Source organism: Carassius gibelio, chromosome B3 (assembly GCF_023724105.1).
Source record: "Carassius gibelio isolate Cgi1373 ecotype wild population from Czech Republic chromosome B3, carGib1.2-hapl.c, whole genome shotgun sequence".
Taxonomy (NCBI): Eukaryota; Metazoa; Chordata; class Actinopteri; order Cypriniformes; family Cyprinidae; genus Carassius; species Carassius gibelio.
The window spans coordinates 7,530,652-7,546,851 of record NC_068398.1 but is presented as its reverse complement, the minus strand read 5'-3'; the positions used below and the strand labels follow the sequence as shown (position 1 = coordinate 7,546,851).

Genomic DNA, 16,200 nt, shown 5'->3' with positions numbered 1-16,200 from the left:
GACATGTGTTGGTCTCCCGCAGCGAATGTGGCCGCAGCAGCGGGCGGCTTCATCTACTTCCTGAGCTACCTGCCGTACGTCTTCCTGTGGCCTCGCTATGACCTGCTGTCGCACGCCCAGAAAGTCTCCGCCTGCCTCATCTCCAACGTGGCCATGGCCATGGGAGCCCAGCTGATCGGCATGTTCGAGGGCAAAGGTCAGGGCTCCGACTGAACCCCACACCGCTGCTGCTCTAATCTAATCTTAAACTGACGCTCGTGTCCTGTGTGGTCCTCAGGGACGGGCATCCAGTGGTGTAACCTGTTTGAGCCGGTGACGGTGGACGATGACTTCTCTCTGGCTCACGTGCTGGGTCTGCTGCTGCTGGACTCGGTGCTGTACGCTCTGGTGGCCTGGTACATGGAAGCCGTGTTCCCGGGAGAATATGGAGTCCCTCGTCCATGGTACTTCTTCATTCTGGTGAGTTTTGTGTACTCGCACATCAACTGGTGGGCAGTATCAGCTGCTAGACAAGGCCTTGAGTTTATTAAGAAGTTAAGCTGTTTCCTAAAAGGTTAGTCAAATGTTTTATCTTGTATCACTTTGTCAAAAGAACATACTTTGAAGAATGCTGGCAACTGAATGGTTTTGGTTTCCATTGCACTGTATGGACGAAAAAAAAAACAATTATAGTCAATGGAAACGGAAACTGTTTGGTTACTAACATCCTTCAAAATAATAGGAGTAAATGCTTACAAAATTTGCATTTGTTGATTAGACTATAGTGCAATTCTTGGAAAGTTCTTAAGTCGTTCGTGAATTATTATTATTATTTTTTCGTGGAAATTTCATAAATTTGCATAAATTGGAGATATTTTTTTTTTAATTGAATTTCAAATAAGCAAAAAGTCAGATCATGTATGATCACGACAGATCGTTGTTTATATAATCATATGAACTCACGCACATCCCTAGTTATTGTAATGTATGTCACTAGTGTTACAGTATGTTGCAATGCTAACGAATTTGTTAAACAACCTCCCTTTGAGAATTTAAGACAAGTTGAAGGTTATTCAGACTTTAATAAGTTAATAATTACTATGATTTTTAAGAACATTGTTTTCACGAGCTCATTGTTGTTATTAAGTTTAGTTTTTAACATGATTATAATAAAATGTTTTTGGCACTGCAAAATATTTGTAACTTTATTTTTAGGAAGATAATAGCAGAATTTTCTTCTTAACAATGTTTTGTTTATCCGACCTTCAGACCTTTTGACCATGGGCGTGTTTATTTTGAGCGATTATTTCCTCAGACTTCCTCGTGCGCATCACATGGATTAGTTTTCTTGCGAAACTGTGCTCAAAGTAGATTTATTTTGGCCTCGTGAACAGAGATCAGCGGTTCGCCCATGGGAAGTCCTCAAAGTGCGAGGTAGTGAGAACCAGCACGAGCACAACTTGAGTGACTTTCCTGACCTCCGGGCTCTTGAAAGACAGGAAGCATTTGGTCTCGGCAGGAAAACCGTTAATACACAAATGCCTTTGTACACCGAGTGTAACTTAATGAATGACCTGGTTCTTGAACTTATCTGTAAATGTGTCCACAGATTTATGGGTTTGCAGGAATTTCTTACACTTCATTAGTTACTTATTATTCGCTTTTAGTGGTGTTTTCCATGGCAAGCATCACTTATTACTGTTGTTCACGTTTAGGGATTTGAACGGCTGTAGCAATGACATAGTTTATTCTGTGGACGTGATGGATGTCACATTAAATGTTACCTGAGCACTCTGCTGAAACGAACCAATCTATGCTGGTTTATTAATTAATCTTAAACCAATCTATGCTGGTTGTCTGGTCTTAGCTGGTCTTCTTCCTGGACTGTTTCCAAGGGGGATTCAGTATGGCTTAAAATGATTTCAAATAAAGCAAAACAAGCGTTAAAATAAGATAAGGCTTATATGATTCTTGGTATTTCTTGTTTTAATAATTTCAATTGTATTATTTCTCATACCAGGGTTCAAATTGTCTATAAAAACCTGGGTATTTTAAAGGTTTGATTCTTATACCTGGAAAAGTCATACGATTTTTATATATTTTTTTAGCTGTGCCAAGTGCTACCATTTTTTTAATAAGGTATACATTGTGAGTAAAACCAGTTTAGGCTGGTTTAAGCATGTTTTTTTCAGCGATGCATATTTACAATTATCGGAAATAAAATCCTATATTACATATTCAAAGTAATCTTTTACTTGACAGACATGTTCCAGTCATATTTACTTGATTTTCACGTGAAAAATCCTGTTATTTCAATGTGAATCTGCACAATTTGTCCAAGTTGGTCTCTCTATTTCGCAGCAGAAACAACTTTGTTTTTCAGCATTTTAATGGTTTGCATTTCAGCACTAAACATAGTTGAAACGTAACTTTACGTATAAACTAAATATTTACAGAAAGCTCTGAAATAGCAGGTCGATTGAATCGCATTGGTAAATTGATTGATTTTACCCTTAGACTTCGAATGTTTAAACTGCGACTACATGTAACATTGTTGAGTCGATATTCAACTGCGAAATCCAGTCGATTTTTCCAATAGGAATCCACGCAATCAGTCATTTCGCAACAAGTTCAACTGATCATGTGAACCATGGACAACATGCACCATAAAGATTTAAATATCGATCTAAATTTAAGAGAATAATGTAATCTGCAGCACAACTCTCATGATTAATGATGCAGAGGAATAATATCAATGGAATCACTTTCGGAATAATTTTTTCTTTTCAGCCGATGAACGATAAAAACATTGACTGCCAACCAGAATCCAACCTTGGTGTGAGCAATAATATAGTTATTAGTATCTTATAATTGTCATTGTTAACGTGAACAGGCCTTTGCACTCATTTACATTTTATGAGCGAGAACATTACGTGAATGTTTATGATACAAATGGGGAACGTTTAGCCATTATGGCATAATGTTATGAATGTGTTTATCTAATATTTCTCCTCCTCGTCTGTTCTCAGCCCTCATACTGGTGCAGCAGCCCCCGTGTGACCCTACAGAAGGAGAAGGAGGAAGAGGAGGAGGCCGAGAAGGTGTCGAAGGGCGAATTCATTGAAGAGGAGCCAGCTGGACTGGTCTCAGGGGTCAAGATCAAACATTTGGCAAAGGTATCATCAGATGTATATTAGAGTCATAGTGGACAGATGAGAGACTCAAGGTCAGTGTGGGTCACCTGTAGAAACGGTTGGAGAACGTGAACGTGTGGATCCTTCTGTTGCAGGTTTTCAAAGTGGGAAATAAGACCAAGGAGGCGGTGAGGGATTTAACGCTCAACATGTTCGAAGGCCAGATCACTGTCCTGCTGGGTCACAACGGAGCGGGCAAGAGCACCACGCTTTCAATGCTGACAGGTAATGAACACAACGGTGTCGTTTTATGTGTAAAATAGTGTGACTGTCCCTCTAATATTGCTTTAGGAAATGTGATTCATTTTAGCGAGTCAGTTTGTTTGAATGGTGTTAATGAACGGATTCCATAAATGATTCATTTGATTCATATCTGTTTTTCTTGTAATATCCTACATGACAGTGTATATCATCAGTTTTGTGGTTGAAAGTTTGATTCAGTTAAATTATGTTTTCATAGTGTAAATCTTGTTAAAATCAGAAGTGAATCATGTGATCTTACAATAAGATGAATGTCAACACTTTATGTTTGTAGCTTATTGTGTAATGTAGCTATATATATGTGTGTGTGTGTTTAACGTCATTAAATTATGAGTAAGTTGTAGCTATTTTGAAAGTAGCCTCACAACTTGTGGATAAACTGATTATAAGTAGTTTTTTTATATATTATTTAAAGTATTGATTGACCCCTTAAATGTTTTCATAGTTTGTTAGCAGCTTGTGTATAGCTACAATCTAGTCTAGCTTTTAATTTACCTGAAATTATGATTAGCTTTTAGCTAGTTTGAATGTAGCTTCGTAACTTAGGGCTGCACGAGTAATCAAATTTCTAATCGCGATTTAAATTACGTAATCATTCAAAGCGGCAATTAATCGTTTAAAGTCCACTTATGTTATACTGCAAGCTTAAGATGTTTTTTTTTTTTCACATTATCAAAATGGTTTTTCTATTGCTTTAGTTTTAGTATAATATTATAATACCATTCATATTTTAACTCTTTTATCATTTAAAGCAGAAACCAGTCAGATGTTTAGTTGACATTTAAGGCTTAATACAATATAAAAGCACTTTTTTTTCAGTTAGTGTTTTCAGCTTGTTTATTTATATAAACATACAGCACACAGTTGCATCAAACATAAATTGTAATTTCAAGGGAATAATTGACAATTATAATTTTTGTCATGATCGTGCGTCCCCTAATTAAACCGATTATAAGTATATTTTAAAAAATATATTTTGCCTTTAAAAATTATAACAGTTTAGCTATTCTTTGTTAGCAGCATGTTATATAGCTACAATGTTATGTAGTTTCAGTTAACTTAATGGTTTAGGAAAAGTACTGTATATAAACTGATTATAAGTTATATTTTAAAAATATATTTTCCTCTTAAATGCCTTCACAGTTTAGCTACTTTTTGTGTTAGCAGCTTGTAGTACGGCCACAAACAAGCATACTGTAGCTTTCATTTACTGTGAAATTAGCTTGTAGCCCGACATTTTCATTCATATCGAAGTCATTTAGCAAATGTTCTTATCCAGAACTACTTACAAAAGTCTTTAGATATGCATATTTATTAACTAAATACAGGCCTCTGATCGCACACATTCACTCTTGCCAAGCTTAACGTTATCTCTTACATATATAAACTCATAAACAGTCATAACGGAGGTCAGTCAGAGTTGATCGCTTCTTTACATCATTCAGACTCTCTCTGTCTCTTCATTCTCAGGCCTTTTCCCTCCCAGCAGTGGCCGTGCGTACATTAGCGGTTACGACATATGTCAGGACATGGCTCTGATCCGCCGAAGCCTGGGTCTGTGTCCGCAGCACGACGTGCTCTTCGACAACCTGACCGTCCGAGAACACCTGCTCTTCTTCACACAGGTAGATGCAGACCGACGACGTCTGTGTAGAAACACAGCTCATCTACGTAATCCATCTTTCATTCATAACATGCTCTATGTGCTGTTTTTCTTGAAAACTTCAGCAACAGTTCCCACCCTCATTATCAGTGACATCATTATTCCGATAAAGTTCAGATAAAAGAAGATAAATTCTGTTCCTTTTTCACATATGAATTAAAAGAAAAGACTTCATTAAAGAGTTAAAAGCCTTCAAACCAAACCAACCAGCTACAAGTGTTATTTTGGTAACACTGAGAGACTATAATACAGTAGTTTTTTAATTAGTTTTTATTTTTAGATTGGATTTTTTCGTTTTCATTTTAAAGTAACATTCTATAAAATGTAGCTTTTGGTTATTTTAGTGTAGTTTTTTTGTCTATATGTGTTTTATAAAAAAGTTTTCAGTTTTTGTTTAGTTATTTAATACAGTGTTTTATATTTTATATTATGTTTTATTTTATATCATTTCAGTTAAAGTTTAAGTAACAGATGTTTTTATGGTTTTAGTTCGAGTTTAATAAACTTTTTAGTAAACTTGCTTGTTTGGTTTTGTTATACTATTAGGTCTAGATGGTTTTAATCTTTTTTGGGGGGGGGGGGGTTTAGTAATTTTAATGAATCAAGTCAATCTAAATAAGAAAAAAAAAAAAAAATGTATATATAAAAATGTGAAAGCCTTTTTTTAAATTGTTCTAGTTTTAGCCTAATTATTCTATCCTTGCCAGCTATGAGGTGAATCAAACTTTGATTTAAAGCAGAAAGCTTTGTGAAAATTAAACAAGACAAAATTTTACAGCTTTAATGAAGGAAAGAGCTATAAACCCATGAAGCACTGTGGATGTAATTCTAATAAAAAACAAAACAATGTAGAAATACTAAATGATTCATTTAGAGTTACTAGTATAAAATTTTTTTTTTATTTTGTTGCACAATATGCATGATATATATATATATATATATATATATATATATATATATATATATATATATATATATATATATATATATATATATATATATATATATATATATATATACAAATATATAAGTAGTTAGAGAGCGTTTGCTGCGATTCTCTGATTGGTGGAGATTCCTCTGCAGAAAATGTTGTAATGTAGTTATTCACAAGGAATTTGATAACGTTGAAATAATGTTGGAAAACTAAAGCATATACAATCCATAAACAATGTCGTAGATCATCACAGTATGTCTGTTTCTAAAGCTTTGCAAGTTATTGTTAAAAATCAGTAGCCTGTGGAGAAAACGAATGGCATGTTTACTTCTGAACCCAGCTCTTGCACGGTATTCAGCATTCAGATGGATCTTCACAGATCTTGTCTCTTCTGTTCAGCTGAAGGGTTATCCTCGCAAAAAGATCCCTGACGAGGTGGACCGCATCCTTCGGATCCTGAATTTGGAGGACAAGCGTCATGCACGATCCAAAACCCTCTCTGGCGGGATGAAGAGGAAGCTTTCCATCGGCATTGCTTTAATCGGAGACTCAAAGGTCACGCAACACTTTGCATTTCACGCTACATTTTACGTTTAGCAGATGTTTTTCCATTTGTGTTTTGTTTATCCATCTCCATGTTGGATTAGTTTGGATTTTACATCTTCGGACTATAAGTCGCACCTGAGTATAAGTTGCATCAGTCCAAAAATACGTCATGATGAGGAAAAAAACATATATAAGTCGCACTGGACTATAAGTCGCATTTATTTAGAACCAAGAACCAAGAGAAAACATTATCGTCTCCAGCCACGAGAGGGCGCTCTATGCTGCTCAGTGGTAGTCTACAGGAGCAATGAGCAGCATAGAGCGCCCTCTCGTGGCTGGAGACGGTAATGTTTTCTCTTAGTTAATTTTTTTCTTGCTTCATGTCAAGTTAATTTTGATAAATAAGTCGCACCTGACTATAAGTCGCAGGACCAGCCAAACTATGAAAAAAGTGCGACTTATAGTCCGGGAAATACGGTACGTAAGTTTCCCATTAGCCACTCTAATGCTAACACAGTCCATGTGCTTACTCTTATTTGGTTTATTCTCCTGTAGGTGGTGATGCTGGACGAGCCCACCTCAGGAATGGACCCCTCAGCCCGCCGGGCCACCTGGGACCTGCTGCAGGGCGAGAAGCGCGGCCGCACCATCCTGCTCACCACACACTTCATGGACGAGGCCGACCTGCTGGGAGATCGCATCGCCATCATGGCCAGCGGAGAGCTCCAGTGCTGCGGCTCGCCGCTCTTCCTCAAGAACAAATACGGTGAGACCGCCGCAAGATCATGACGGGAACAGAAAGAGGTTCACACAGGACGTTTGTGCAGATGATTATATAAGGGGTGGGAGATGAGATTCAAACTTTTTGTCTGTATAATATCTATTATTTTATGCAGAACCAATCATAGCAGTTGGCATTTACTTCCATTTACTTGAATGCACCTCTCCTGTAAAAACAGACTGTTCTTCAGAAAGGGTCAAAAACAGGACACAAAATAACCTATTACTGCTACATTCTGATGTACAAATCTTGTTTACACTATAAGTGGACCTGAGGGAACATTATAAAATAATAATAATAAAAAAAGGCAGTTCATGACCCATTTAAAAGCAGTGTTTTGCTACTATAAGAGCTTTGCTTCCAGGTAGTAGTCTCCAAAAAAAAAAACAAGTATGTGATTTAATCTTGTATTTTTACAGGTGCTGGTTACCACATGGTTATAGTGAAGGATGCGTTTTGTAACGTGTCCGAGATCAGCCGTGTAGTGCACATGTATGTGCCTGATGCCACTCTCGAGAGCAACGCAGGCGCTGAACTCTCCTACATACTGCCCAAAGAGAGCACCAGCCGGTAAGACAACACTGACTGCACATGCACTGAAACCATACGCCTTGTGCAATGCATTTCAAACAGTGGGAAGAAACATTGTCCACTTTACCTAATTGTGTTGCATGTTTAGTAGAGTTTGTCCAGTTTTTTATAAGTGCATGTGCTACAACAACCTCTGATTCGAAGAGATTACATGTTAGACTCAGTTAACAAGAATGCAAACATCAAGGTCTCATCCTCATGGCCTTAAATCAATAACTTTAATTGCACAAACTCTTACAAGAGACAATGACTAATGAAAAAGGGTTTGATGTATTCAGAAAGATGAGGCTAATGAGAATTTTGTCTGGTTCTTGTGAGCTGCTGTAGCGACAGACAGACTCAATGTACCCACTGATCTGTTTTTTAGTGAAGGTCTCGAAACAACCGTCCGCTCTGTTCATCAGACATGTGTTTCTCGTCCCTGACTCACTAAACCACCGTCAGTGAGAGACTAACGGCCTAAAAGCACTTCTTCAAAGCAAAAGTGCATCTGAAAAGGGATTTTTTTATCATTTTTATTTGTCCTGATCCTTAAAGTATCCAAAATGTTTTTATGAAACCAGGTTGTTCACTAAAACTAAAATCTTAAAAAATGACTTGAAATAAAATAAACAGACACTGAAATAAAATGCTGAATATACATGTATTTAATATTTAAAAGTGTGTGTATATATATATATATATATATATATATATATATATATATATATATATATATATATATAATACAAAAATAAACCTAAACTAACCAGTGAAACATTTCTCATTACTTTATCACATTTACAAAAATTACCAAAACTGAAGCTTTATATATATTAACACATAAAATTGCTTAAACATTAACATGAAAACAGAAAATATAAAATGATTTCTTTCAAAATATTAACACAAATATAAATGTAGCTCTGTGACACTAAAGTAACATTGCATTTAACTAAAAAAGCATTTTTATAAATTTAATCAAGCTCCAAAAATGGGCAAAAGTACCATAAATATATTATAAAAGTAGTCCATAATTGTTCATATTTTGCAAACAATTTTACAGTGCAATCAAAGGGTATTTGTAGACATCTGATCTAGCTTATTAATAATATATTGACTACTTTTGAGATGCTTCATGCAAGTTTTCAGTGACATTAGCATAATAGGTTTGCATTCTTTTAACTAATATAAAATAGCAGTAAGATGAACATGTATGTGGATGAATTTGGCAGAAGTGATTGATATTCATGTGTGTTGAGGTTTGAGCTGCTGTTTGCTGAGCTGGAGATGAATCGAGATGAGTTGGGCATCGCCAGCTATGGGGCGTCCGTCACCACGATGGAGGAGGTTTTTCTCAGGTACTTCACCACGAATAATAACCAATCTCTAAACATACCTCTTCCCACAGACTTGTCATTTGGCATACTCTTATACTATACTATTATAGTATTTACTATTTTTATTTAATTTTGTCATTTTTAAATTTTGTGGAAATTGTGTATTATTAAATATTTAGTCATTTTCTTGTGCTGGTTACGTTTATCATTTTTAAAGCTATATTTCTATATAGCTTACAATTTTTTATTCATCTTAAACTTAAGTTAGCTGCCTAGGCATCTCTAATTCTTGTTTCTTTTTTTAAAAGTTTTTCATCAGGTCTTTATTTTATTTCAGTGTTATTCAGTGTTTTTGTCTTACTCTCTTTTAAAATCTCAAAATCACTCCAAAGCTGTGTATTCGTTTAATAATGTCACAAACAAAAGAAAATGCATAAATGCATTATTATTAGCATAATTCAGTCACCTAGCACAGATGATGGCTTTTCTCGTTTACTACATGAGCGTGTTTGATGAAATGTAAAAAAAAGCTTGAAATTGAAGTGAAAAGTGTATTGCTGGAAGAAGTTAAACTATTTCAACAGCTACAGTATTGTGTAAACCGTATGCTCCCTGAGAAAGATTTGAACACTGACCGCATGCATCCAGTCCAAAATCATGCCCTGGACTTGAAATGCTCTTTCAGTCTTCTGCGACTTCAAAAATAACTTCTGAATTAGATCTACGAACGGATTCGTTCAAAAGGACTGGTTTGCATGACTTCTCAACCCTACAGAGAACTGAGAAGTGTGATTTTGCAGGACTCAATTACAGCCCTGTGCTCTGAAAACATACGCTGCAGACCTGTGTCATTCACAAGAGCGCTCTTAACCACTGCTCCTTTTTCCATCCCCTCAACATTTTTCCTAACAGTTTTGCAGAGCTCAAGTGCAGTCCTAAATCTTCTGTCCCACTTTAAACAGCCATTAGCTGTAGGTCGTGGTACAGACTGACAGATTCAATGCTATTTCTCCTTCAGCTTCATTTTTGTGAACCCTTCTACATTTTACATAACCACTTTTGTGTTGGCACATACAATGGCCGCCCAGCCTTGTCCCAGTAAGGGCCACTCTCTTTTCATGTAGATCCTCCTTTATGTAAGTGTTGGTGTCTTTGTGCTCCCGCTCTCAGGGTTGGGAAGCTGGTGGACTCCAGTCTGGATATTCAGGCCATCCAGCTCCCGGCTCTTCAGTATCAGCATGAGCGGCGGTCACATGACTGGACCATGGACGACTCCAGCAGCATCATGACGGACACGACGGATTTCACTGACAGCGGCACCATGATCTCAGAGGACGGCTCCAACATCAAATTCAACACTGGGGTCAGTCAACAGAAAACCAGTATGGCTAACAAACGGCTACTTATTTGGGCGAAAATCATCTTACAATATTGATTTAGAAATAATATTTGGTAAGATAAGTTTGTTATATCAATATATATATATATATATGACTGAGAGTCTCACCAAGGTTGCATTTATTTGATCAGAAATACAGTAAAAACAGTATTATTTGTGAAATATTATTACAATTTATAATAACTGTTTACTCTTTGAATATATTATAAAAATAAGTTATTTCTGTGATGCACAGCTGAATTTTCAGCATCAGTTTTTTCATCAGATTTGCTGCTCAAAGAAACATTTCATATTTTTATGCATGTTGAAAACAGTCATGCTGCTTCATATTTTGTGGAAACTGTAATACATTCATTTTTTCAGGATTCTTTGAATAGAAAGTTAAAAAGAACAGCATTTATGTGAAATAGAAATCTTTAAAATCTTTCACATTTATTTAGATATGTTATTTATCGGTTTCGTTCATTACTGTCTTCATGTGTTTGTGCTCAGGCCAGGCTCTATATGCAGCAGTTCTACGCTATGTTCCTGAAGAGGGCGCTCTACAGCTGGCGTAACTGGAAGGTGATGGTGGCTCAGTTTCTGGTGCCGCTGGTTTTCACAGTCTTGGCTCTTGTAGTGGCCCGCACCCTCCCTGGAAGCCAAATCACGCCCCTGCTCCGTCTGGCGCTGAAACACTATGGCCCTACTCATGTACCCGTGGCTGTAGATGTCGATGCTGGGCCGCTGGCTACAGCTCTGGCTGAGATCTATGCTGCACAGCTGCCTTCCCAGAATGCCATTGCTGCCACTAATATAACAGGTAATAAAAAAACAGATGAAGAAATAAACAGTAGCTGCCTCAAACACATCCTAACCTGTGGTTTGTCTGATCAGATTTGTCAGAGTACGTGCTATATAATGCTGAGATGGAGGGCGGAGCTTTCAATGAGCACTGCGTGGTGGGCGCGACTTTCAGGAGCCGATCCAGGAAGAACACTGAGGTCATCGGCTACTTCAACAACCAGGGCTATCACACCCCCGCTACAGCGCTCATGCTGGTTGACAACGCTCTCTACAAACTACTAGCTGGACCCGATGCCTCAATCCAGACGGGAAATTACCCCATGCCACGCAACATGTCCGAGACGGCCCAGAGCCAGCTTTCTGAGTATGTAACCTGTCAGAGAACATTTAGTGCTGTTTGCCAAGTAATAATATCGGTTTAATATTTTCACATATTCTAACTTTCCATTTTAATGCATAAAAAAAATCATGGTAAAAATATATTTTTATTTTATAAAAAAAAAAATCTGCCAGTTGACAGTATTTTCAGATTTATTGAGTGATAATTACAGATCTCAAATTCCCTTTAACGTGTCAACGAATCTAAACAATATATTTTTAATTAAACCTTTATTTATTTATTTTAGAAATTGTTATAATTAGATTCTGTTTATTTGCGATCAAATCAAATTATTTATCAAAAATGGCGGTAATAAAATTAATGCAATACATTTTTTTTTTTTTTTTACGCAACTAAAAAATCTGTTTAATTATTATTTTAAAATGTCATCAAATTCCCATTTTACAAAATGTTTTATTTTTAGGAATAAGAGCGCTGTACAATAAAATAATGTTTTAATATAGCGTTTTTATTATTATGAAGGATAATACATTCTACTGTACAGTAGTAATATATTTGTCATAATTTCTTCAAGTTAAACCGAACGAATTTCATGTTTAAACAAGTCTTTTGCTGTTTAATATTCATATACACTGGTCCATATCATCTGTCAGTGTTTATGCATCATGAAAAATCAGCCTGAGGAGTCAGAACAAACCCAGAACCAAGCCTAAGTGAAGTTAACTTGGGACACCTAGTCATTGAGTCGGTATTACATCCTCGTTTTTGTCTCTACAGAGGCCAGACAGGTTTCGCCATCGCTATAAACCTCATGTACGGCATGGCATCATTAGCCAGCACCTTCGCCCTGCTCCTCGTCTCGGAGCGATCGGTGAAGTCCAAACATGTGCAGCAGGTCAGCGGGGTCTACCTCTCCAACTTCTGGTTCTCCGCCCTGCTGTGGGACCTCATCAACTTCCTGCTGCCCTGCCTGCTCATGCTGGTCAGTATGAACTTACGGTCTGGGTTCTGTCAGTGGTTCTTAATCTGGACGCCCATCAGAGTTACAAGGGTGGCAAAAATAATACAAAGAATTCTATAAAATAAGCTAAAAACGTATAGTGATTTAAATGCATTGTATATATGAGGGTGCTTTGTTATTTCTAGGTGGTCTTCCGAGTGTTTTCAGTGGAAGCATTTGTAGCTGAGAACCACCTGGTGGACGTTCTGCTTTTGCTGCTTCTGTATGGCTGGGCGGTGATTCCCTTCATGTACCTGCTCAGCTTCCTGTTTTCCACGGCTGCCACGGCCTACACGCGCCTCACCATCTTCAACATCCTCAGCGGCACGGCCACCTTCCTCGCGGTCACCATCATGACCATACCTGGTGAGACGCGCACGCACGCCCGCACTTGCATTTCAGTTGTTGCTAGAATGTGTGTTCACACACCTTGCGTTCTCTTCCCTCAGAGCTAAAGCTAGAAGACATGTCTCACCTTCTGGATAAGATCTTCCTGGTCTTCCCGAATTACTGCTTGGGCATGTCCTTCAGCCAGTTCTACCAGAACTACGAGATCATCACCTTCTGCACCTCCAGCAAGCTGGCCGAGTTCATTTGCAAGTCCTACAGTGAGTGTCTGAAAATCAGCCTGAAAACCCACCTGAGCTGAAAATCATGAGCTCACGTCAGCGCAGGTTTAAATCAGTGGAGTTTGGAGCAATTTCTGTGTTGACCTCACGTTTTCTTGTGCTAAACACACTCTACCAAATATAGACAACTTCATTTTACTGAAAAATAACAAATGAAATAATGAAAATGAAAAAAATAAATGGTCAAGTCCCTGTTAATAAGCCAGTCATTGCGATTGATCCAAAGCATTTAAATGGTTAAATCAGTGGTTGATTTAAAGATTAAAAAAAAAATCTTTAAAAAAGAAAAGCTTCTGTGATCTTCTTGTATACTATCTGTTGGTTTTCTTTTTATATATTATAAAATTAACAAAAGCAAAAAGGCCTCTAACACGAGCATGCTCTACTCTTTTTATCTGTTTTCTTATTATACAATGAATAAAAGTCCTAGCTACGTGTACTGTGTTTAAGCTAACTGAGACTTGTTATAGCACTTGCATATCATTGCTTCCATTTGTCCTCATTTGTTAGTCGCTTTGAATAAAAGCATCTGCTAAATATTGCCATAAATGAAATCTCGATCAACAGCACTGATGTTATTGTGACTGACATCACTTAAAAGCAGCTAGCAGTGCATGTGGCACCTGGTAATCATTCTCATAGTCATTTTGGCTGGTCATCTGCAGATATCACCTACCAGGTAAACTACTTTTCCATGGATGAGCCCGGAGTGGGCCGCTTCCTGGTGGCCATGTCCCTACAAGGTGTTGTCTTCATCGCCCTGGTTTTCCTCGTCGAGCTCCGGTGCGTCCACACACTGCTCAACCTCTGCAGGAGACGCAAGAAGGTGGGGACCAATGTAATCACGGGATATAGTGCTCTTATTTGACTGGTTTGAATGCTAACGATCACAGCTGTGTGTGTGTGTGTGTTTTTGTCAGGTTTTGCTGTTGGCAGAAGAAGCTCTCCAGCCTGAGGACAGAGATGTCGCGGAGGAGAGGAAGAGAGTGATGGATTGCCAGCCGGTGGTTGAGTCAATGGTGGACAGCCCGCTTATCCTACAGGAGCTCTGCAAGGTACGCCGTTCACAAACCAACGTGTGTTCATGTGTTATACCTCAAGGTTTCAATTTCTACCTATAGTTCTCCTAAAGATTATCAGATCATCTTCAGAACATGTTGTGAGAATGCAGTGCTTTACTGTATTGTCATGCCAGTTCCACTGTATCATTGCCACAATGACCCGAGTGTACGTACAAAACCAGTCGGGTGGCGCCACCTGTTGGCCAAAGTGCATAAAACATGCAGAAAATCTGTTAAAATCGCTAAATCTCATCTGAATAATTTGTCCCAGAGTCATGCTTCTTGATTAACTAGGATTCATAATTTTTTATGGCACATTTTATGGGTTTCTGCAAATTTTTTAGATCGTTCTGCAACAACATTTGTCCAGTCTTATTCAAGATTAAGTCATAATCAAAGGAATCCTCACAAAAGCCACTAAATGGGATTTTTGGTTTACAGCTATATTCTCCAGAAATAAACCGATTGCTGGCAATAATGTTATCAGGATGTGTTGTAGTCTGTCCAGCAATCCATATGATCTGGATGGATTTACAAAGGTTTTACATATCAGTACAAAATTATTATAATTGCCACAATGCACTGAAATGCCATGAAAACTAGGTCAGAGTATCCCCTTCATATAAAAGCCTGAAGTTCTGTAACCAAACAAATCTTTTCCCTCACAAAATAGTTTTAGTTGCCTTCTATTTTTTCCCTTTCTCTTGAAGTCTGTGCTTGTGTTTCACTAGGTATATTCAGGCGGGCAGTCGCTGCTAGCGGTGGACCGTTTGTCTTTGGCCGTTGGGAAGGGCGAGTGCTTTGGTTTGCTGGGGTTTAATGGAGCTGGGAAGACTACGACATTCAAAATGCTGACAGGAGATGAAAGCATAACGTCAGGAGATGCCTTTATTGACGGCTACAGCATCCTCCGGGATGTGAAAAAGGTTCGGTATTTTGTTTTCTCATGTTGCCATTTCATGTAAAACATTTCCTTAACTGTACATTTTTAGAGAGGAGATCTTCAAATGTCCTAGTAGGTACAAGTAAATGGTTTAACACAGTATTAAATATGACTTGGCTTCAGGTGCAGCAGAGAATTGGCTACTGTCCCCAGTTTGACGCGGTGCTAGATCACATGACGGGGCGGGAGACCCTGAGCATGTATGCCAGACTGAGGGGCATCCCAGAGAAATACGTCACAGCCTGTGTAGAAAACGTCCTGCGTTCCCTGCTGCTCGAACCTCACGCTGACAAACTCGTCCGCAGCTACAGGTATCAACATGACTCCTGAGAGAAAGTGGATCGATCGATGGATGGATGTGAAGATGAGATGAGATTTGTGGATTGATATATTTGATCCAATGATGTTAAATATGATTCATGGATGGTTAGATATGATAAGTGGATTATAGATATGATTTGTAGATGTTAGATATGATTAATGGATGGTTAGATATGATATGTGATTAGTAAGATATGATGGATGGATGATGTATAGATAAATATAATGAATGGATAGCTAGTTATGATACATGGATCGTTAGATTGCTGGTTAGATTTGATATATAGATTGTGTTAAATATGAATATGATGATCATGTTTGATGGTTAGATGGTGGTTTAATATCATGCATGAAATATTAGATGCGATGGATTGATTTTTGGATAAATGCTTGAGTGTATATGATGGACTAGTTTATTGAAGTGTAGGGAAATGCTCTGAATGTCAGAAGTTA

At 37.8% G+C, this 16,200-nt stretch overlaps 1 protein-coding gene across 1 annotated transcript in view; it reads left to right on the top strand.

The window, feature by feature from the left end:
• abca3b (ATP-binding cassette, sub-family A (ABC1), member 3b) overlaps positions 1–16,200 on the top strand; it is a 42,192-nt gene that overhangs the window by 22,256 nt on the left and 3,736 nt on the right. Inside the window, exons 9-27 of the mRNA XM_052552240.1 lie at positions 23–196; positions 278–459; positions 3,009–3,155; positions 3,269–3,398; positions 4,905–5,059; positions 6,431–6,586; positions 7,133–7,343; positions 7,778–7,928; positions 9,191–9,289; positions 10,439–10,631; positions 11,160–11,469; positions 11,544–11,817; positions 12,571–12,775; positions 12,940–13,159; positions 13,243–13,401; positions 14,088–14,248; positions 14,343–14,477; positions 15,215–15,409; positions 15,550–15,737. Coding sequence (XP_052408200.1) covers positions 23–196; positions 278–459; positions 3,009–3,155; positions 3,269–3,398; positions 4,905–5,059; positions 6,431–6,586; positions 7,133–7,343; positions 7,778–7,928; positions 9,191–9,289; positions 10,439–10,631; positions 11,160–11,469; positions 11,544–11,817; positions 12,571–12,775; positions 12,940–13,159; positions 13,243–13,401; positions 14,088–14,248; positions 14,343–14,477; positions 15,215–15,409; positions 15,550–15,737 — 3,445 coding nt within the window. The remainder of the gene's footprint in view (positions 1–22; positions 197–277; positions 460–3,008; positions 3,156–3,268; positions 3,399–4,904; positions 5,060–6,430; positions 6,587–7,132; positions 7,344–7,777; positions 7,929–9,190; positions 9,290–10,438; positions 10,632–11,159; positions 11,470–11,543; positions 11,818–12,570; positions 12,776–12,939; positions 13,160–13,242; positions 13,402–14,087; positions 14,249–14,342; positions 14,478–15,214; positions 15,410–15,549; positions 15,738–16,200) is intronic.